Genomic DNA, 23,527 nt, shown 5'->3' with positions numbered 1-23,527 from the left:
TTGAGATCCATCCAACTTGTTTCAAGTATCAGTGGTTGGTCCCCTTTTATTGCTGGTAGTGTTCCATGGTGTGGAGGCACCCATGTGACCATTCATCCACTGAAAGAAATTTGGAGTGTTTCCAGTTTGGTGCTATTCTAAGCAAAATTGCCATGAACATTAGTGGGAAGTTTTCTGGGTGAACATGTTTCCATTTCTCTTGGGTGAGGGCCTGGGAGTGCAGTTGCCCAGTGGTACAATAAGTGATGGTTAGTCCTTCCTCCCAGCTGCTGCCCTGTTCTTCCCTCCCTGTCCTACCATAATCCCTAGCTTCTCCTCTTGTCTACGCTGTTCCTTTTTAGCTCTCTGTATGGTTTAGTTTACTTCCATACCACTCTACTGAATCTGCTCTCTCGTGAAGTCTTACTTATAAAAAATATCTTTGGTTATTTTTTAAATCACATAATAGATGATCATCATTAGATTTTGAAAATATATATTTTATATATTTTTCAGGCCTTTCTGGCTATCTCCTCGTCAGGTAATGGTCATCCCTGTGGGGCCAACTTGTGAAAACTATGCACTTCAGGTAAAATCAGAGACAATATAAAGTACATAATAATCTCGGCATGTAGTCTGTGAAGGTTATTGACTTGGAATATTATTCATACCTTAAAATACTGCATAACTAATACATTACTTTAACCACCCACATTTTCAGTAATTGAAAGTAACATCTGAATCATGTCTGTGTAGCTGGATTAAAACTATTTTATTTCTTAATGTTCTTGAGATTGGGATTTTATTTTTATTTTTGTGTTTTTGAGAGAGACAGAGGGTGAGCACGTGGGGTGGGGGGAGGGGCAGAGGAAGAGAGAATCTTAAGCGGGCTACATGCCCAGCGCAGATCCTGACTTGGGGCTCAATCTCATGATCATGAGATCATGATCTGAGCTGAAATCAAGAGTCAGATGCTTAACCAAGCCACCCAGGCACCCCAAGAAATTGAGATTTCAATACATCTCTCATACTTAAATTATTCTTTTCCACATGGCTCTGTTAAAGAAGATACTTATGTTATCTATTGCCACATAACAGTTAACTCCAAACCTTAGCAGCCTGAGACAACATTTATTATCTCATAGTTTCTGAGAGTCAGAACCTGGGAGCAGCTTCACTGGGCGATTCTGGCTCAGTGCCCCTCACAAGGATGCCAGTGGTGCTGTCAGCCAGCCAGGGCTGCAGCCTTGTGGCTCAATCACATCATTGTTGGAGGCTTCAGTTCCTCACCACATGGGCTTTTCCAAAGGTTTCCTGAATGTCCTCCCAACATGGCAGCTGGTTTCCCCAGAGGGAGTGATGTTAAAGATGTGGGAGCTGAAGTCTTTTAATCTCCAAAGTGACACACCCTCACTTCTGCCCTTCTCTGTGGTCACATCGAGCAACCTGGTACAAGGTGGAGGAGGTGACGCAAGGTGTGAATGCAAAAGGTGAGGATCCTGTGGGTCCTCTCGGAGGCTGGCTACCACAAATATTGTAATAATGAAAGTGTTTCATTTTCTTGTAGGTATCCAATGCATTTTTTGAAGAAGGATTCATGGCCGACATTGACTTAGATCATAGTTGTACACTAAATAAGAAAATACGAAATGCGCAGCTGGCTCAGTATAATTTCATTTTGGGTAACTTAAGTTTAAATTTTATCAAATGCTTGTTTTTTCACTCTAATTCTAAAAAACAAAATGTATAACTATGTGAATATAGTATAACTACATGAGTATGGTATAACTATGTGATTAAGACAATTTGATTGTTATGTATGCACCAAGAACAGTCCATGGTGTTCTTAGTTAGTTGTTAGTATTACTAGCAGTAGTTAATATCGCAAACCAACAACAACAACAACAAAATGTGAAAATGATTGCATCAGTAGAATTACGCTCTTTGTGTGTCAGCCATATGACAGGCCTCAAATATTCTCCTTTGCTTTTCTGATTTATTACAAATATTTGGGATTAAACTAATGAGTGGGAGAGAGTCCAAATTTAAGATGATCAAAAGAAAAGAATTTAAGTGAAAAAGTGTCCTGAAGGCATATGAGTACTTGGATGAGCATCTAAAATTTTGACTTTAAAATGAGTCAGAAATCAAGAGAAACTGATACCATATTCCTCCAGGCATGATACTGTTATCTCCAGTTAAGTTGAAAGATTCTGTAGAAGGTAAAGTAAATACACATAGTGTTGTCCTATCAGCCATTTGTCATTGAAAGTATTTGTGTAGTAGGTATTGTGATGTTTCAGTCAGGCTCCTTCTGGTGACAGAACTCTCACAATGACTTAGACAAAGACAGAATTTATTTGGAAGTGTAATGAAGTATCTCATGACATGGAAGGTAGAATTAAATAGCCAAACCATTAGAAGAGTAATTGGAGCAAGCTGGTCAACTAAATCTCTTCATTTCTGGCCCCTACTTTGCTCTGGTTCTTTATGTTTTTCTTGAATATCTACTTTATTCCCCTTAACTGGTGACCTATTTCTTCCTTCTACATGACAAGAAACATGCCAGCAGATTCTGGCATCATCCCACTAAGGGGCACTAGAGAGAAACTCTTTTTACCTACATTTCTGAAAATTCTGGTTGTCTGGTTGGGCATGGGTCTGGTGCCTCCCCAGATGCCATATGGAGTCAGGGGGTCTGTAAGATCTCCCTGTTCTGATTTGTACCCTAAGACCACAATATATGTCCTTGCAAGTGGACAGTAAGGAGAAGGGATTAGAAGTCATTCCTCTTTGAAGGGTTTACTATCAGACGATGACCTCATGGTCATTAGACTGGTAATTAGTGATTAATACTGAAGAACTCAATAAGATGTGTCATGTGACTGTTGACTTAATATTTATTATATCATTTATTTAAAATAGGTTTATTTCCCTTTCTTTTCCACAGTGGTTGGAGAAAAGGAAAAGACGAATAATGCTGTAAATGTTCGAACAAGAGACAACAAAATTCATGGAGAGATTTCTGTAACTTCTGCCATTGATAAATTGAAGACTCTCAAGAAATCACGTACACTAAATGCTGAGGAAGAGTTTTGAAATTCTTCCTTGTTCTTGCTTCCATGTAACCTTGTTTTGAACCCTAAAAATGCATTTTTCTTAATTATCTTTAGTACTTCTGAGAACTTCTGACCCACTGATAGGCTCAGTGAGAAAGGAGACAATGAATGAGTAGCTGATATTAAAAGTTTAATTCTTTAATGTCTCTGAAGCTAGTAAGAGGACAAGCTTGGGAAATTCTTAATTTCCTAAATGCCTTGAAAGACTTAAATGGGAAAATATTATTCATTGAAAGAGGGGAAATACTGGGATATGAAGATTATGAGATATTATTGCTGAGACTGGGTTTTTAAACAATAGGCTTCAAATAAAAATCTGCAAAGCTTTTTTAAATATAAGGGAAAATCTTATTTTCTAGTAACATTACACCTCAGGTATTTTTATGGTTGTCTTACTAAAGTTCACACTGAAACTTTATCTCCAAAATTGGAATCATCACTTAACTAACCAACAACCTCAAAACAAGAAGCTAGTACTAAATACTGGATTACTGACCAAGGACTCTGAACCTCAAATTCAGTGTTGTGGAATCTACTGTTGTTTGCAGTATACGTTAAGAGTTGCTGTTTGAATGCTTCTAATTGACAATCGAGCCTTATTCATCTGTAGAAAAAATAAATTCATATATAAAATGCAGCACACAGTGTTTCCAGTATTTCAGCCATTGGCTCATAAGTAAGCAGCTCCCCTAGAGTTAAATTGCTTTTTTGATGAGATGACGTATTACTGATTAACACATTCGGTTAACCTTAAAAATAAAACTGTCAGTTATTTTTTATAAGTTTTTTTTAACGTTTATTTATTTTTGAGAGAGAGAGAGAGACAGAGTGCAAGCAGTGGGGGGAGGGACACAGAATCCAAAGTGGGCTCCAGGCTCTGAGCTGTCAGCACAGAGCCTGAGGCGGGGCTCGAACTCAACGGAGTGCGAGATCATGACCTGAGCCCAAGTCGGACGCTTAACTGACTGAGTCATCCAGGTGCCCCAAAACTGTCAGCTATTTTATCAGCAGAAATGGATTCTTTCAGGAATAGCAGATAATTATAATTTGGGACAGGTTAGCTATGGCAAAACCATACACAGGAGAGAGGGCTGTTTTTTTTTATAGAGCAAAGGTGGGAGGCGGAATTGGGAAGGACGGCTATAATCAAAAAGTCCATTGGAGTAAACTGGGAGCTTCAACTGTAGTGGCTTTTCTTTAGTGAGTTGTGACTGCTTCTCATTGGCGGGGCTGTTGCAGCAAAGAGAAAATCTTCCTCTTGCTGGGGTAGCAAAGTATAGGTTCTTCCTGTTGGGAATGCAAGGTGCCTGTCTTGCAGTTGGGTGTGTAGTCCATTAGGAGTGGTAGGGCATAAGAGCTGGCCCTTCTGGCCTCCTGACTCCATCTTAAATACAGTTCCCTTTAGTCAGTTTCACAATGTAAATAGAGTTTTGCTTTCAACTGAGAGGAATACCTTACTGCTCAGAACAGGATTGAAATAGCTTTATGCCAATAGAGAATTTAGCTACCAATCAAGAAGTATTTACTGGGTGCTTATTTGGCTAGGTGCTGTGCAATTCAAAATAAATTGAAGACATGCTCTCTCTTCTCAACACATTTATTATTTAGCATCCTGAACAGTTAATAAACAAAACTGCATTTTATATCAAAACTGTATAATGCTAAAAGGTGTGCACATTGTGTGATATAATTTTTAGGTTAATATTTATTAAGGTCTTATTGTGTGCCAGCCACCATTCAATATACTCTTTTCATTCATCCAAACTGGCTAGTGAGGCAATGGGGAGTCAGAAGGCCCCCAAAAGAATCTCGTGCCAGGTGGGTGGAAAAGGGGAACGCAGGTCAGCAACACAGGACAAAGAATGCTGTGACAAAAATAGGTACAGTCTGCCTTATGAGCACGCAGGGAGCCAGAGTCCTGGGGTGCAGCTCCCCTCCCCAAGGCTGGCCTTCACCAGGGAGGGGCTCATGCTTTGGACCCTCCTTTCACATCCCAGGGTTCTTGTCCCAGTGCTTCTGGACCTGAATACTTGACAGGTATACTTACTGTCCTCTCCCAGGCTCTGAGGAACTTTCTGGAAGTAATGTATGTCTTTAAGTAAGGAGTTGGCTAGTGATGAAACCAACAGCTGACCAGAGAGAGATGCTAGCTGGTCACTGATCAGGTCGGCAACACAGGGAATGGGGGTCCTTTTGGGGCTGCCTGTCACACCCTGGGGGTCACTTCCCCAACTGGGTTTGTGCCACAGTTTCTTCATCTGTCAATAAGTACCTTTTCAGTATGAAATCAAACGGGTCATCAAAACATTCGCAGAGTACCGAGCACAAAGCAGTTTTCAACCTCACAGCCAGCCCATATAAATGGTGGCCAATTTCCCAAATTTGCCCGCCTCTGATTGCAGCAACTTCAGGTGTGAATTTCGGTCCCGGGTGACGTTCGCCAGTCGCTAGCCAAGGAAGGCGAAGCGAGCGCCTCGTCCAGCGGGCATGGGGGACCCTAGGGAAGCAAACAACCTCTAGGCGTCGCGACCTTACCCCACCTCCACCCCAGCCCCGGGAACCCTCTGCCCAGTCCGCCTCGGGACACGAAAGTCCACGCGCACCGGCCAGAAGCCAGCTGCCGGGCCCAGCCGAACCTACGCAACGCCCGCCGCGCGCCTGCGCCTTGGGCTCTCCGAGGCCGCGCTCGCACACGCCCCTACGGCGCACGCGCCGACGCCCCGCCCCTCTGCCCAGTCCCGCCTCGCGGCCCGGAAGTGCGCGCGCACCGGCGACATGGTGGCGGCGGGCGTCCCGCTGGGGGTCCTGCTCCGCCTCTGTCGCGTGCTGTTGTTCCTCTCCCAGTTCTACATCTTGTCGGGCGGGGGTGAGTTAAAGGGCGGGGTCCACGCGGGGTCCGGCTGAATGGTACCCCGGGAGCGGCGGGAGGTGTCCGCGCTAGGCCCGTGGGCGGAGGGCGAAGGGCGGAGGCTGATCGCTGTAGCTCTGGAGGGTCCTGGCCGCCCACTCCGCTCCGGGACCCCGGAGGCGCCGAGCTGGGCCAGGGAGCCCTCGAGCAGGAGACCGAGGGCTCGGGTGTTGGCCGGGGAAGCGGACCTGGAGCCCGACACCAACGCTTTGTTCCCTAGTTGCCTATTGATCTAAATAGGTGTCGACCCTATTTGGCGTTTCTTTGTTTAGTTTTCTGGGTCGTCAAGCTGTGAGTTTTTCTGAGCAGTTACGGGCCTGGTGTGGACCTTGCGTCTTAAGCACACAAACCAAGGTTTTCATATCCCAGGATAACATGTTTCTCTAATTGTAGGATCCTTAAATTTAGAGCAGTCGCAGCCGCTGGCTCAGTCAATAAAGGATCCGGGCCCAACACGTACTTTCACAGTAGTTCCCAGGGCAGCAGGTACTAGATATTTTCTATTCTAGTAAATGTGTATATTTATATCTAGTGGTTTATTTCTTCCTCTTTTTAAGATAAAAATCACTTTCCATTTTTTTAACTTTTTATTGTATTTTAGGTTATGTGAACTAAAGACAGCTACCCAGATGTATTCTGTTGACTGTCTTGATATTGCAATTCCTTTTGACATTCCAGCCACATCTCTTTTTCCAGTTCCACATTCCTCATTTCTATCTCTCTATTATTTTGCCACCTCGTTCATCAAGATCATCTTCAACCAATGCTTCTTTCCCTTCAGAAAATTTCTTTTTCTTCTTATACCCCGTTCCTGATGTTGGACATTAAAGGTTCCTCCCAAGGCTGTGTGAAATGGAAGGATCAGAGGGACTAAGACTTGGAGTCTCAGTCTGCTTGGTTGAACTACTGGGAGTTTGAGCAAATTGTTTACCCTTCAGGATTCACTTTCCTTGTCTTTAGGGTGGTGAGGTTAGCCTGGCCCTCTAAAGTCATTTTGGCTTTGTGATTTCTAAGTTTCCAATTCCCAGCCCCAAAAATAATCGAATAAAAGAAACGAAAAATGATATTTGTAGAATTGCCCACATAATTCAGTGACTTTAAGTGGGACCAGTTTTAAATGAGTATTAGTGTGTTTTGCTTAACAGAACCTTTGTCTCTATAGGTCATCCTTTTACAGTTCCATTATTTCAATGAATTGAAACTGGCAGAGGTGTTTTACTGATTCTTATTTGGATGTAAAGATCACGACAAGACAGCAGCATTCTTGAATCTAAAATTATAGAGCACAAAATTTTTTTTATTCTTTTGGATGTTTTTGAAAGCCTCTCTTCCTCCCCAAGAATACTTGCAATTTGATCCTCTCTTAATTGATAAATATATTTTACTCCCAGCAAGGTTGGCTGGGGGAAAAATTGCAACCCAGTGAACCAGTTACTAATATAGAGGGCTATGTTCAACTTTGTAATCTGAAACTTAAATTTCCTTATTACCTGCAAATTATGGCTTATTGAAGTACCAATGTGGAATAACGACCGAGAACATTTTCCAAAGTTGGTACCGTTATTGTACTGATTGATTCGCTTAAAGGGTCAGTGGTGTAATTACCAAATTCGTGAATTCAGGTGAAAAGAATATTGGATTAGAAATGGGTTTGGATTGTGGTTCCAATTTTGTCACTCCCTCTGTGATCTTGAACAAACTTTGCCATTGCTAAACTTTTAATTGTTCATCTTGTTAGAGTAGCTTTTTCTAAAGCCCTTACTTACACCTAACTTTGTGTATACATTATATGTTCATAAACACCTTTGCTTTTCATGCCCATTTGCGGGGGCAGTAATTAAATCCTTTTTACTTAGCTGTTGAACTGTTGTTGCGTCAGGTCACACAGCTTGGTGGCAGAACCTTGGTTGAATTGCAGGTGTCTCCGACTCCCAACTCTGTGCATTTTCCATTCCAGCCCAGTAGTTCATTGCTAGCAACCGTGTCCCTTAACCTTAGGAAACTGTATTCTCCTGGGATTCTGATCAATATTATATGAAAATGAGCTTCTCTCTTACTTTTCACAGAAAGTACTGATATCCCACCTTATGTGATGAAGTGTCCAAGTAATGGTTTGTGTAGCAGACTTCCTGCAGACTGTGTAGAATGCAGGACAAATTACTCCTGTGTCTATGGGAAGCCTGTCACTTTTGACTGCACAGTCAAACCTTCCGTTACCTGTGTTGTAAGTACTGCAACTTAATTCTTTTAAATGAACTCATTGTAAACCTCAAGTTATAAGTACAGTGTAGACGTGACTGTAGGGGAAATCCTGAAAGAAGGTGCTCTGCATTCTACAAGTAATATTTTAGGAACAAAGACAACTTGATCAGAAGACTGAATCTTTCATTGCCACGGAAGGTTTGGTTGCCAGGGTTCAGATGGCAGTTAAAAACAAATTTTTTTTTAATATTTATTTATTTATTTTTGACAGAAAGCAAACATGAGTGGGGGAGGGGCAGACAGAGAGAGGGAGACACAGAATCCGAAGCAGGCGCCAGGCTCCAAGCTGTCAGCACAGAGCCTGATGTGGGGCTCAAACTCACGAACCGCGAGATCATGACCTGAGCTGAAGTCGGGTGCTTAACCGACTGAGCCACCCAGGTGCCCCCAGATGGGAATTCTTTGACAGATTAAATTGGAGCAGTTATCAGACTTCTTAGAGAAAGCCAGAAATAGAAAAGGCCTATTAGAAGTGACCCTGTTACAGTCATCACACCTATATCCTGTCTCCTGACGTTTTGACAGAGAGAGGAAGGAGCCTAGAAAGGCTCTCCTAGTTGGTGTTCCATAGAGTTCTCTAGGGGTACCTGCTTCTGAGCTACCTGACTTCGGCTGCCGTTACAATCATTCCTGGAGACAGCCCCAGACCCGCTGAATGTGAGTAGGTTAGGGAGACTCTGGTGTCTGCAGTTTTAACAACTGGACCAGGTAAATTATTGCACACTCCCTTGTTTGGGGCAACAGTCCTTGTGTCTGGGTGAGATGAAGAGTAAAAACGAATAATGAAGTAGTGTTTTACTCTTGACCCTGCCGTAACTCGCTGCAGTATTTATTGATCTGTTTCTTGTTAAATAAGATGAATGAGCGGATGGGCCCAGAACAGCTTTTTCTAACATGTGTCCATGGAACCCTGCTTTTGGGAACTTGTTGAGAAGGAAGGAACGGATTCCATACTATGTCCTCTTTTGCAGATCTCTTTTGACCTGGCAGTTCTAGCATTTTTGTCGCTTGAGCAGGGTTCCTTCCCACTCCGTTGTTTGGAACTTAATCTGTGGAGGCCTAGATTGGAAAGTTCCTTCCACCCCTAGACTCTTTCTGTAATTTTCCTGATGAAGTCTAGTATCAGAAAGGGAGTGAGAAAGGCTTCACTTCATAGGGGAAATGAGATTTTACGCTGTCGTTGTCTGAATTTGTTTTTTTATAAACACGTTACCATTTTGTATACTGTATCAGCACACTTGAAAATTGAGTCAGATGGTCTTGATGACTGCCCTTGAATTATTAGTCTTTGTTACTGTGTCTTAAATGCAGTCTGGCTAAACTTCTTTATTTGAAGGCTTTAAAGATTTTTATCTCCACTGGACACTAATGTAACATTGTGTGACAACTCTAATCAAATATTAAAAGTACAAAAAAACTTATGTCTCATGGGTCTGACAGATAGTAGCTACTTACTGAAAAATGGAAAGACTGAAGAAGGGGAACTTGTCCAGAATTAGCCTCCTTTGTTGTTTGCCTCAGCTGCTTTGACTTTCATCTCCGAAAACTGGTTACAGAGTAAGACATACTTCTCAGTTTCTTTCTTCTTTAGATGTTCCAAAAACAAACGGTTTCATTTAGTAGAAAATGGCAGCAGATAACAAAAAATAACAAAGGTAGAGAAATTATAAAGCTTAGGGAAGTTTCGGAACTCCTTGGTCATGGTGCCTGGTACAGCCCTCACCAGGGCTGGGTGGGATTTTTTTTCTCTTGTTCTCCAGGTGAATTCACATCACCTGCCTCCTCTATTAGCCAATAATAGTGAGTCCTATAAAATTGCAGCTGCCTGGTTGTCAGGTGTAGAATTTGAAGTCTGCCGCCAAGGGAGTTTTTTGGTCTGTTCTGAAAACTAGAGAGTGGTAAAATACACAAATTGACTACCTGGAGACATGAGTCTTAGGACTGCTGTCACCAGGCTGTCCATGACAAGTCATGTGTTTTTAACTTGTTTGTTAATGAAGATCTGTAGGGTCCCTTCTTGGTAACTGAGTTACTGTTTCAGAAAGAAATAATCCACGACCTTCACCTGCAAATCCTTGTTTTCTCTCACTGGCATGTGCGTGCACTCAGGTGCCTCCTGCCCCCTCTTATTTTGAACTTAATGGAAAAAAAATTAACTCTTCTAGTCCTTCTCCATGCATACTGACTAGGGACTCCCAGACTAAGGGAATCTCATCCGGATTCTTTTATAGAAATGAATGTAAAAATCCAGCAACTCCTGCCAACCCCTCCTGTTCCAGTTGTAATGGCAACCGTCAAGCCAGTTGAGGTCAGCTGGAAATGTGCTTGTCAGAAATGCAGTTTTGTATCACTTGGAGAAGTGATCAGTCTGCCAGTGTATCTGAAGCAGTATAATTCCTTCTGATGGGCTCTGGATTCTTAGTAATGACAGCTGTTTCACAGAGGGAAAGGTAACAGATAACTTTTCCTGTAGATCAGCTTTTGAAGGGGTCCGTTCTTTCCTGAGGAGCAGGCGGGTGCAGTCGGTGCTGGGATGCCTGGGTCACTGTGTGGAAAAAAGTGGAATCCCTATTTTTGTTAAAAATAAACTTCAGAAAGATCAGGGATTTAAAGTGATGAAAGGAAACCACGAGGTAGCAGAGAAAGCTTGAGATTGTTTTGTTATCATCTCAAAAGGAATAGTTTCCTAAGTATGAAGTAAAATTTAGAAGCCGTAAAAGAACAAATTGATACATTTGACTACTAAAAATGACCTAAAAAAGCATAAAGGCAAAAGATCAATGACAAACTAAGTAAAAAAACCATTTCTAACATGGGTGACAAATAACGCATTAAACATTTCCAGGGACGCCTGGATGGCTCAAGTTGGTTAAGCTTCTGACTCTTGATTTCAGTTTAGGTCATGATCTCAGTTTCTTGAGTTCGAGCCCTGCATCAGGGCTCAGTGCTGACAGTGTGGAGCCTGCTTGGGATCCTCTCTCCTCTCTCTCTCTCTCTCTCTCTGCTCCTCCCCTACATGCTCTCTCTCTCAAAATAAACATAAAAAAAAAAAAAAAAAAAAAAAGATTTCCTAAAAGCAAATGAGAGATGACAGTCCTATAGAAAAATGGTATTAGGACATAAGTAGATGGTTCATAGGAAAGGAAAGGTAAATGGGCTTTCAACACACGAAAAAAACTATTTAATTTTCCTTGTAATTAAAGCAATAAAAATGCATGTGTTTTTAAACTTACCAGGTTGGCAAGAAAGTAATAAATCTTAGCAACAGTGTGAGTTCGTGAGGATGCCAGGGACACTCCTGTCTTGTTAGTGGGTAGGCAGATGGCCAGCCTCTTATGTAGGCACTTGTCATATGTATGAAACATACAGATATATAGAACTTGTGGCCGCAGTTCCCTATCTAGAAATTTATCTCACAGATACTGTACGTGGTTACAAATAAATATGCCTGAGGATATTCTTAGCTGCATTGTTCACCTAGACGGAAGATTTAAAACAAGCTAAATGTCCAAGAGAGAACTGTTTATGACTCACTATGAAATGAAATAAATAGCAGCTGCTAAAAAGAATGAAGCAGATCTTGAGCTATTTACTGATAGCTACAGAATTAAGTGAAAAGTAAATATCAGTGGAAACTTAAATTTAAAAAATAAAGAAATATATGTGACATAAACATGCTCATGCGTAGAATAGATTCCTTGGAAGGCCAGAGGCTAAGCAGCACTTGCTGCTGGAGAAGGCAGTGGCTGCTGATGGCTGGGCTGGACCAGCTTCCTCCTCGCTGCTGTCCTGTCTGGGAGTTTGTACCACATGTATTGCCTAGTTGTTGGGATTTTTTTTAATTCTTTTTTTAATCTTTATTTATTTTTGAGAGAGAGAGAGCGTGAGTGGGGGAGGAACAGAGAGAGAGGGAGACACAGAATCTGAAGCAGGCTCCAGGCTCCGAGCTATCAGCACAGAGGCCAACACGGGGCTCAAACTCACGAACTGTGAGATCATGACCTGAGCTGAAGTCAGACGCCTAACCAACTGAGCCACCCAAGCACCCCCATGTATTGTCTAGTTTTTAAAAAACAATTGATAACAAGGGGCACCTGGGTGGCTCAGTTAGTTAGGCGTCTGACTTTGGTTCAGATCATGGTCTCAGGGTTCGAGAATTCGAGCCCCGCATCAGGCTCTGTGCTGACAGTCCAGAGGCTAGAGCCTGCTTTGGATTCTGTGGGCTCCCTCTCTCTCTGCCCCTCCCCTGCTCACTCTCTGTCAAAAATAGCATTAAAAATAAATAAATATAAATAACAGTTGATAAGCATGTGTTATCACTGTATCACTAGATACATAAAACAATATTGCCTAAGTCAAGTGGTGCCTTACCCAGTTTTGGATGCTATTCACAAAAGCAGTTTTGCGTTGATGAAAAAAATTAATAAATTGATACCTCCAGAGGTGATTGACCATTTAAAAATGATTTTGGAAATTATATATTGCAGTGTAATGTCAAGTGGGGGGAAAAGGATACGAAATGATTTCAGTATAATTGCACTTACATAAATCTATATTACCAGAAGAAATAAGGAAAGATTAAAAGTGGTTCACTCTGGGGAGGTTACAGGTTTTTTCTTGTAAGTTCTAAATGTGCAACACACATAGTGCATGTCCTACTCTTACAAGCAGAAAACAAAATAAAGATTTTTTTAAAATCAAAGTGAAAAACCCTCTGGTCTTAAAAGCTTAGCACCAACAGTGAACCTTTGTTGAGTGTGGTTCTGAGTTGAGTGCTTACCCAGTAGAGATGTGAGCAGTGGTAACAGCCCTGTGGTACTGGGCCATAGTGGAGATTTGAGACTTGATTTGAGACTCGGTAGCCAATCTGTGTTGTACTCCTGGGAGCATCGGACTGGAGTTGGGGAACATGGGTTCTACACATCACTTGCAGCTCAGTGACCTTGAACAGATGTACTCATCCATCCTTCCAGCTCTCTGTGACTCTGGCTTGATAAAATACACCCCCCCTTTTTGTTGTATTACAAAAGTACACATGCTCATTATGAAAAATTATACAAGTGAAAGTGGTAAAATAATCTTACCATCCTGGAATGACTGTTGTTATTTTGATGTAACTTTATGTAGATTTTTTTCCCTTAGGTATATATTTTGGGGTGTATATTTTCATGACTATAGGATCGTACCATATACATTTGTTTTGCACACATATTGGTTTGTACCTGTTTTTCTGCACTTTCTACCAGGAGGAGAAGTCTTTTAGAAGCTTTGTGCCTTGTATTTTTATTGGCATATTAACTGCTATATGATGATTGATTCATTCTACGTCCTTGGGCATCTAGGATCAAGACTTCAAATCCCAAAAGAACTTCGTCATCAACATGACTTGCAGGTTTTGCTGGCAGCTTCCAGAAACCGATTATGAGTGTTCCAACTCCACCAGCTGCATGACCGTGTCCTGTCCTCGGCAACGCTACACTGCCAACTGCACGGTGCGGGACCACATTCACTGCTTGGGTAAGTGGGGTTCAGCGAAGTTTGTGAGCATTAAACTTTCCTTTAAGCTTGCATGTGGAACTTTAATTAGCAATTAGACAATTCAGTTGTCTAATCAGAAACATTTATTAGTTACGCCAAGCCTCACTAATAAACTCAGTGGCGACAGACGGTAGCTACGCTTGTGGTGAGAACAGCTTAACAGATCGTTGTTGAATTACTGATACAGCATCATATGTCAACTGAAAAATAAGAAAATAAACTCAATGATCTAAAAAAAACCTAGAAAACTTGTAATTCTCTTATCTTTTAAAATGTAATATTTGAACAAACAAGAAAAAAATGTGTAAGGTATAAAGCCTGATGTATAGTAATAGCGTTTCACCCAAATTAACAACTAAAACAGTCTGATGCCACTGAAACTACCTGAGTGCTTTTCCTGCACCCAGTGCCCTACCTTCTCTCAAGAGGTGACCGCCCTGGTGAATTTTCTTTTCATCATCATCCCACTTCCTTTGCTTTACATTTTGTATAGTTCTGTCACTTGTATATAACAAAATATAGTGTGATATATTATTCAATGATGCATGTTTTAGACTTTTGTAAAATAATAGTCTGTTTATGATCTTCTTGTACTTTCTTTTTTCCTCTCAGCATCATGTCTCTAAGATTCATCTATGTGTTTTATCTATTTATTTTCTTCTGTATAATATCCACTGTGAAATTGTATCATACTTTATCCATTTTCCTGTATATTTGGATTATTTACAGTTTTTTGCTCTCACAGATTGTGGTGCTTTTAAAGTGTTTCTACGTATCCTCTCCTGGTTGCAGGGGTGCATGAGTTTGTGTAGCATATACTCTCTAGCATGTACTATTTTCCAAAATGGTTTTAACAATTTACATTCCCACTATTGGTACATAACTGTTCCTTTTTTTTTTTTTTTTTAAGTTTATGTATTTATTTTGAGAGAGAGGGCAAAGGAGGGACAGAGAGAGAGGGAGAGAATCCCAAGCAGAGTCTGCGCTGTCAGCGCAGAGCCCGACAGGGGCTCAGCTTGAACCCATGAACCTTGAGATCATGACCTGAGCCGAAATCAAGACTCAGATGCTTAACCCACTGAGCCAGCCAGATGCCCTGGTACATAACTATTCTTAATCGACATGTTCTCCAGTACTTACTGTTCATAAGTTTTGTCTTTCTCTTAAAAATTTCTGGAAATTCTTTTATATTTTGGATAATAACCTTTTGGTGTTCCTAAAATCCTTTCCCAGATTTTTAGTTTTTCCACTTTGTGTGTGTGTGTGTGTGTGTGTGTGTGTGTGTGTGTGTGTCTTTTGAATAGAACTTGACTTGACTTTTTTTTTAGTAGAACTTGAAAATTTTAGTTAGTTGAAGTTATTAGCCTTTCATAGTTAGCCCTTTTTTTTCCTGTATTTTCTTTTGAAAGTTGGAAGTTTGGCCTTTCACATATAGGTCTGTAATCCACCTGGAACTGGTGTTGGGAATGTGGTGTGAAGTAGATGCAGGTTTACTTTTCTCCCCACGTGGATAGCCAGTTGTCTCCTGAGTGTCCAGGCCAGTCTGCGTGTGCCCTGTCTCCCACAGGAAGAGAGAGAGAGAGAGAGAGAGAGAGAGAGAGAGAGAGAGAGAGAGAGAGAGAGAGAGAGTGTGTGTGTGTGTGTGTGTGTGTGTGTGTGTGTGTGTGTGTGTGTGTCGGGGAGGGGGGCGGGGACACTGGGCTCTCTCCTTTTCCCATTGCTTGATTTGTCTGTTTCAGTACCACACTGTCTGACCCTAAACTTCGCTGAAGCCTTGATAGCTGGTAGGGCGTTTCACATACTTCAAACTGTAATCCTTCCTTCTCTGATTAAATATTAAATGTATGCTTAGAGATGGTAAGGACTTTCTTTCTACCATTGACCGTGGCAAACTTTAATTACCATAAAGAGTTGATTTTTAGGTTTCACATTACAAGGCCATTAGTCTCTGTGTAAGAGTATTTGTTTACCCATGTTTCTAATGTGGAGTATTTTCCCTTTTTTTAAGGTAACCGTACTTTTCCAAAAATGCTATACTGCAACTGGACTGGAGGTTATAAGTGGTCTACTGCTCTGGCTCTGAGGTAAGCGTGGCTACTGGTAAGTTGAGGGTGCCATTTGGGTTCCATTGGGATCAGTGGAATCTTCCATACGTTGAACTCAGCCGAGTTCCTCCTTCACTCAGATTCTTTCACATTTGTTGGCTAGGCCTAGGAAATGAAGCTGCACGGGGTTAGTGAGATGATCAGACCAGTCCCTTTATGGAATTTAATGGCAGGATGTTAGCCTTTCTCCCAGGATGCCTGCACACTTTTTGAGATGACTTACCGAATCATTATTATAGATTATTAGAACCAGTCATGGTTTCCCCATCCTGAATGTATTGTGATTCAGCAAAAATGCTATATGCTATTTCGGATGGATAGGTTTATGATTCGTAGCGTTAATTTTTTTTTTTTCAACGTTTATTTATTTTTGGGACAGAGAGAGACAGAGCATGAACAGGGGAGGGGCAGAGAGAGAGGGAGACACAGAATCAGAAACAGGCTCCAGGCTCTGAGCCATCAGCCCAGAGCCTGACGCGGGGCTCAAACTCACGGATCGCGAGATCGTGACCTGGCTGAAATCGGACGCTTAACCGACTGCGCCACCCAGGCGCCCCGATCGTAGCGTTAATTTTTAGTAATTTCCTCCTTTATTATAAAAACTGATACCTACCCAGTACTCGGTTTTTAGTAAAACTGGAAAAATTGAAAATGACCAAATAAAACACTAAAAATCACCTGTAATTCCACCATCCAGAGATAAGCACGGACTTACAATTTTAACATTAAAATGTGCTTGAATTTGTTAAACTTTTCAACAGCTTTGGGGGAAAAAAATTGTACCAATTCTTTCCCTCAGTGGGAAGGCAGCTGGGATGCTGGTTAAATAATTCACTAATTAAAAGTCGGGGCACCTACAGTTGAAGGTTTAGCATTAAAGTTTGAGACCCTGTGGCCTGTGTGATGTGGGCTAGGTTTCTGACCCTCATCACTGTTGACTTTTGGGCCACATAATTCTTTGTTGTGGCACCGTCCTGTGCACAGTAGGGTGGTTAGCATCTCTGAACTCCACCTACTAGATGCCAGTAGCACTCCTGTGTCTCTAGATACTGCTAAGTTGCCCCTTAGCAAAGCCCCTTGCTTTGTGAGAACCACTGCTTTAGGGTTTGGGCTGAGGAGAGACCAGATCCTGCCTGGCAGGAAGTCACAGCTGGAAAGTAAAAGTCCAAAATAGAAAATTAGATACAACAAAAACGAGATTTGTTAACTGGCCAGGGTCTTTGTCAGCAGTGGTTCAAATGAAAACTAACAACTGACTTTTTGTTTAAGTAAATGTTTTATTTTGGAATGACTTCAGACTTCCAGAAAAGTTACAGTGATTGTTCCTGTCCCCCTCTCAACTGGTTGCCCCAAGATTGTTAACATCTTAAATTACCATGGTACATTTAACAGCTTGACTTTTAAAATGTAAGAATAGTTTTCTGCTCAGAGCTCAGCATCATTTCTTTCAGAATATTCCCTGAATGGGAGAATGTCCAGGGTTTACCTCAAAGTACTCCAATGCGGGGGGGTGGGGGGGGGTTGGGGGGGTGGGAGTACGGGTGAAACAGGGTTGACCACATGCTGAGAATTGTTGGAGCTGGGTCATGGGTACTGCTCTCTTCTCTTCTTACTCTTACATGGCTTGAAATTTTCCATAATGAAACATTTAAAAGAAGTACAACGAGAAGTTGTCTGAATAGCATTAGATCTTAGAATTTGGAGGAACCTTGAAGTCACTTATTCTCGACACTCATTGCTTGGAGATGAGTGACAGAGCTCAGGCGACTTGATCTGGGACAGTCAGGAGGTGTTGGGCTGCTTCATGACGACACCACCTCCTGACTCTGTCCGTGTACTTCCTGTTGGACTGGCTCCCTGCTTTGTTCTGGATATGCCATTTTCTAGATGAAAAAGCAATGAGACGGATTACTTTTCTTCAGAAGATGAACTTCAGATTCAGTATAGCTAAAAATATTTTTACTTTTGGGCTTTTTTAAAAATTCTTTTAATGTTTATTATTTTGAGAGAGAGAGTGCACGTGCACCCGCAAGCAGGGAGGGAGGGAGGGGCAGAGAGAGAGGGAGATACAGAATCCAAAGCAGGCTTCAGGCTCTGAGCTGTCAGCATAGAGCCCAACGTGGGGCTCGAACTCCTGGACCACGAGATCATGACCTTAGTGAGCTGCTGTCAGATGTTTAACCGACTGAGCCACCCAGGCGCCCCTACTTTTGACATTAAAACAGTCTTCTGGCCCATGATTATTTGACGTTGTATGTTTGTGTTCTCCTCAGGGGTTGTGATCATTTGAGGCCCTTTTACAAGTGCGACTCTGTGCCATTTTTGAGCTACCCTGGGGGGTATGGCTGATGGACCCCCTTCCTCTTTGCTGTTGCAGCATCACCCTCGGGGGGTTTGGCGCTGACCGTTTCTACCTGGGTCAGTGGCGGGAAGGCCTTGGCAAGCTCTTCAGCTTCGGCGGCCTGGGGATATGGACGCTGATAGACGTCTTGCTGATTGGCGTTGGCTACGTGGGACCAGCAGATGGCTCCTTGTACATTTAGCTGCGGCTCCGAGCTTCAGAGGAGCAGTGCTTCCCAGTCTCTTTGCCTGTAGGAGTTGATGTGCTGTGAGTAATGTATTTGTATGTTTTTAATGTACAGCATCTGTACTTTGCCTGCCTTGATAAAGGTAAAATAATAAAAAAAAAAAACACCGAACCATGTTTATCTGGAATTTGTTTTTACTTGCCTGAAATCTGTTTTTTTCTATGAAAAAATTTAAACTGACTTAAACTAGAACAAATGCAGTTTGAGAATCTACTGAATTTCTATGACTTTAATTTCAGATTGTTTAAGTCCATACATCCTTGGATCTCCTTGAAAAGCATTTTCAGCTGTGATTGCAGAAAGTGGAACATGTTTTTGTTCTTTAGCTAATAAAGTTGTCTAACCTAAACTTCACCTATAAGTTTTGCAGTGTCTATCTATGTAGTTTGGTTCTTTATATACAGATGCTTGAAGTAAACCACAGAACTCTTACCTGTAGTTGCTATGGTTTGAATTTTGTTAGTCACGTATTTGCAAGAGCACCAAAAAAATTAAAATAATTACAAGTTACTTTAAGAAGCATGTAGAACTGTTTTCTGTATTAAGATACAATCTTAAGTAGTCATAACAACTGTTGTTGAGGTAAAATGTTTCTTTTCCAGAGCCTTACTCCATTTCAACAGATATATTCATAATTGGCTGGTTTATTGACACAGTGGAAGTGTTAAAAAGTGTTTTTGAGTCTTTATAAATCTGTTTGTAGACCCTTTAGTGGAAAGAAAAAGTTATTGCAAATGCATTTTATTCAAGGTTTCCTTTGAAACATTAAAAAATTCTTAGCATTTTTTCCTTTCAAACTTGAGTATCTGAGTATTACTTTTTAAACATTTATGTTAATAGCTAGAAGATAGATAACCAGCCTATCTGATCTAGAAGCTATAAAATATTTTTCAGAATGTCTCCATAAATCTCATGAGGAAAAAAAAAACATTTTCTTCACAAGATTATTAATTATAGTTTACCTATAAAATACAGGGGTATTGAATCACTTTGGTGTGATAACCTGCCAGTTAAGAATGGGCTTCTTTGGAAGCTCAGAATCTTCAGCCAAGGTGGGTTTTTTGTTTTTGGTGTTTTTTTTTTTTGAAAAGTAGCGGTTCCATCTGTGGTCACTAGGTGGCGCATTTCCATTATGTTTCCAAAAACAGCAGATGTTAACTTCTTCTTTCCTAGGACCACAGAGCTTGGTGCAGTGCTTCCAGATGGAATTAGCGCAGTTTGCATGGACCTTTCTTTTCTGGCGAAACCCACTTTCTTATCTGTCATGGATATATGAGACTCTTGGTTGAGCCAGTATTTCTTTAGTAGAGGTTCTGTCCCTATAAGGAAACAGCCCCTTTGCTAACTATTAAAAATTTCCCCTGGGGCACCCGGGTGGCCCAGTTAAGTGTGGACTCTTGATTTCGGCTCAAGTTATGATCTCACAGTTCATGAGTTCAAGCCCCAAGTTGGGCTGTGCGCTGACACTACAAAGCCTACTTGGGATCCTCTCTCCCTGTCTCTCTGCCCCTTCCCCACTCACTCTCTGTCTCTCCCTCCCTCCCCTCCCTCCCTCCCTCCCTCCCTCTCAAAAAATAGATAAACTTAAAAAAGAAAAGAGGGACTAATATATTAGTCCTATTACAAAAAATTCCCCGAGTCTCCTCCAGAGTAACTCTATGCGGAAGAGACTCTCTGGCATTTCCCTGTTGAGCGACCACATGAGGAGCCAGGGAACTACCAGGAGTGGCTGGCTGTGCACCGTGCTCATGGAGAAAGTAGGCAGCAGCTGCTTTGACAGTTGACCATCTGGGGCCTGAGTTAAATTATGAAGTTCCAGTGTCTGAAAGATGAAAACTGAAAGCTGCAGAATCCACGAAAGGAGACATACAAATGAAATTGTTCTAAAGTCCTAAGAAACCTTGACAAGAGGATACTTTGGGACCTAAAAAATATAAGTAAATCTGGGATGCCTCCTACCCAGGATTCGGTGGAGCCGAGGGCCTCTGAGATATACAACTAGCAGGAAAATGAGATTTCCAAATACAGTTTAAACAAATTTATGAATGATGAACTCATGTGGCCCATGAAAAACAAAAAAAACTAATAAAATTTCAAAGGATACCACAGAGGGTGGGTGTGATCTCTAGAAAATTCCATGGGCCTCTGCTAGCAGCAAAAAGGTCATTTGGATCTGACCTTCAGGCTGTAGTCCTGTGTGCTGTGAGCTCTGTCAAGGAACTATTAAGGAACCTTTACATGGGTGGAGACCCTGTCGGTCCTCATCCTCTATTGAGGGTTCTCTGGAAATCTAGAATTTATCACTGCAGCATGCCATATGTTGCTACCTCGTCTTAAGAATCTCTCCCTTGCTTTGTCCGGGCTCTCCCACTCGCCTTAGTAATTCCTCCTGGGCAGGTGCTGTTATTTATTTCTATCTCCCCCATTGTCCTGAGCACAATGTCTTGCACAGTGGTTCATATATTTGCTGAGTTAATGCCATGGGTGTGTTAGAGGTATTGAAACACTTGAGGTGTTACAGGGACTGCAGTTGAGGTGGCTGCAGGGAGGTAATAATGCACAGAAATTGGCTTTTAGTAAATATTGGCTGTAGCACCGTGTTCATCTGGTTTCTGCAAATTGCTGATGAACAGCTCTGGTTCATGGTGCTTATAAAAAGATTTTTTTAAGATCTTAATACTTGCAAGATTTTAAAATGTCTTCTCTTTGCCCCAAGTCTTTAATACTTTCTGCCAGAATTGCTTTTATTTTTGGCATATCATCAACTAAGGAATTTGCAAATGATTTCAATCCATCCCACAAGCAAAGAGTGGAACACGAGCTGTATCTGATGCAGCTTTTCAAATATAACAATCAGGTGCTTAAAAATGAAGGGCAGATTCCTTCTGCTCTGAAGCTTCCTTTCTGACCATGCCATATTTGCTGGAAGTGTCACAGAACGTTAGGGGGTATGTGAGTTAATTTTATAACCTGGGTGAATTTGGTATAAATCCTTAGATTTCAAAAATTGAAATTGTTTTCTACAAACACAATTTTATGCAAAATAAGGATGTTTTGGTGGAGACACTTGGGCATAATTTACTAAGAGGCTCCACAATGGCAGGGCTCTGGTTCTGTGCAATAGCTCCACTTAGAGATCCCTGCTTGGCACACAGTAGGTGCACAGGGACTGTTTGTTCAAAAAGTGGAGAATGGGGAATCTCCAGCAGTAAGCTTAAATACCTAAAAGTATTGCTAAGACTGCATAAAGTGGTGGAGTGCAGCTGGGTTACAACACATCCCTTTCAAATGCCTGATGACACAAACACAATACAGTAAAAACCGGCACTTCCTTCCTGCAAAAAACAAACAACCCATCAGCAAACAAGGAAAAAGACCTAACCAAATGTCAAAAATGTCAAAAACTGGTAAGAGAAGAAAAAGTACATTGCTCAAGTGCCAGGCTACTCATGCAAATGGTCTTGGTGAGTCAGCAAAATTCAGGAACCCACTCGCAAGAGGAACAGACTGATTGGGGGCAAGGGGAATATCCTTATCTTTACCCGGTTACTGCGAGAGGGCAGTGGAAAGGATTTCTGGAAAGAGATGAAGGGGGGAACTTGTGAACAACCAGGACTGATTTTCTGCTGGATCTGAGGGTTCTGCACTGAACCAGAGAAAGGCTCCAAAGCCCAAGATGACCTCCATGGGTCATGAAATGCACTAAGTAACTAGAGGAAGAAAAAACATTTAGCAAATCTCAATGAAGAGACCAGTTTAGCAAAGATAGTTTCAGCTGAGTTTTCCCTGCCTTATCTCTCGCTGTCACACCACAAAACATTGAATAGAACGCACAATACGACTTTCAAACTGCTCAGAGAGAAAAAATAAATAGGAACTTATTCACATGATCTCATGAAGTTGCCCACATTACACAGGAACACAAGAAATGACACACCGCTTCACACCCACTAGAAGGACTATAATAAAAAGGACAATAACGGGCATCAGTGAGGAGGTGGAGAAATTGGAACCCTCTTACATTGCTGATGGAAATGTAAAATGATTGCAGCCACTTTTGAAAACAGTCTGGAAGTTCTTAAAATTTTTTTTTAATGTTTATTTACTTTTGAGAGAATGTGAGCAGGCGAGGGGCAGAGAGACAGAGAGGGAGGTACAGAGACTGACATGGGGCTCAAACCCATGAACCGTGAGATCATGACCTGAGCCGAAGTCAGATGCTTAACCAACTGAGCCACCCAGGTACCCCTGGAAGTACCCCTTAAATTTTTAAAACAGTTACCACGTGATTCAGCAATTCTCCTAGGTATATACACAAGAAAAATGAAAATATGTGCACATACAAAAACTTGTTCCTAGCAGCATTATTCATAATAGTCAAAAAATGGAAACAACCCAAGTATCCATCACCTGAGAATAATGGCAGAAGTAAATGTGGTATATCCATACAATGGAATATTACTCAGTCTTAGAAAAGAGTGGGGTACTGATACATGTTTTAACATGGACATACCTCAAAAACACTGTGCTAAAGTGAAAAAGAGCCAGTTATATTTAAGCTGGTAGACTTTATGATATATGAATTATATCTCAATATAAAAGCTATTTTATAGAAATAAAATATAAAAAGCTATTTTTAAAAAACAAATGGCAATTTCCTGTAGTGTATATATAGACACATTGTGGATATGAGTTTGCCTTCCGTAATCTTGTTTACTGCTTCACACAAATTGCTTCTGATCAAGGAACTCATTTCACAGCAAAAAAATGTGGCAGCAAATGTGAGTTCACATCGAGAAGGGGAAAAAGGTAGTAACCAGTACTACATTTAGTAGCTAGACTGTAATTTTAGCCTCTAAATATAAAAAAATACATAGAATACAAGCAATACTCCCCGACTTTTTTCTAGTTTCCTAAGGTGGAAGTTTGGGCCATTGATTCAAGACACTTCTTTTCTTTTCTTTCTTTTCTTTTCTTTTTTCTTTTCTTTTCTTTTCTTTTCTTTTCTTTTCTTTTCTTTTCTTTTCT

The 23,527-nt window shown here is 41.3% G+C and overlaps 2 protein-coding genes across 3 annotated transcripts in view; both read left to right on the top strand.

The window, feature by feature from the left end:
• Window positions 1-3,735, top strand: part of TARS3 (threonyl-tRNA synthetase 3) — a 62,875-nt gene extending 59,140 nt beyond the window's left edge. For both annotated transcript variants that reach the window (XM_045058901.1, XM_011282731.4), the window contains 3 exons: window positions 496-568; window positions 1,547-1,661; window positions 2,930-3,735. In XM_045058901.1, the coding sequence (XP_044914836.1) occupies window positions 496-568; window positions 1,547-1,661; window positions 2,930-3,078 (337 nt within the window). In that variant the 3' untranslated portion in view covers window positions 3,079-3,735. The remainder of the gene's footprint in view (window positions 1-495; window positions 569-1,546; window positions 1,662-2,929) is intronic.
• A 1,999-nt stretch (window positions 3,736-5,734) lies between these two features.
• Window positions 5,735-18,853, top strand: TM2D3 (TM2 domain containing 3). The gene is made up of 5 exons (XM_003986879.4): window positions 5,735-5,964; window positions 8,073-8,230; window positions 13,611-13,785; window positions 15,815-15,890; window positions 18,289-18,853. The coding sequence occupies exons 1-5, from the start codon at window positions 5,874-5,876 to the stop codon at window positions 18,452-18,454; spliced, it is 666 nt and encodes a 221-aa protein (XP_003986928.1). The 5' UTR covers window positions 5,735-5,873; the 3' UTR covers window positions 18,455-18,853.
• Window positions 18,854-23,527: the final 4,674 nt, after the last annotated feature.

The sequence above is a fragment of the Felis catus genome, chromosome B3 (assembly GCF_018350175.1).
Source record: "Felis catus isolate Fca126 chromosome B3, F.catus_Fca126_mat1.0, whole genome shotgun sequence".
NCBI classification, from domain to species: domain Eukaryota; kingdom Metazoa; phylum Chordata; class Mammalia; order Carnivora; family Felidae; genus Felis; species Felis catus.
Note: the sequence above shows the minus strand (reverse complement) of the source record. Positions and strands in the feature narration are given on the sequence as shown.

Bases quoted from the DNA above. Each gene is read 5' to 3' on its own strand.
- TM2D3 (XM_003986879.4), top strand. From the start codon at position 5,874: ATGGTGGCGGCGGGCGTCCCGCTGGGGGTCCTGCTCCGCCTCTGTCGC. The intron at 8,231-13,610 runs GTAAGTACTGCA...TTGGGCATCTAG, and splicing joins AACCTTCCGTTACCTGTGTT to GATCAAGACTTCAAATCCCA. The intron at 15,891-18,288 runs GTAAGCGTGGCT...TTGCTGTTGCAG, and splicing joins TCTACTGCTCTGGCTCTGAG to CATCACCCTCGGGGGGTTTG.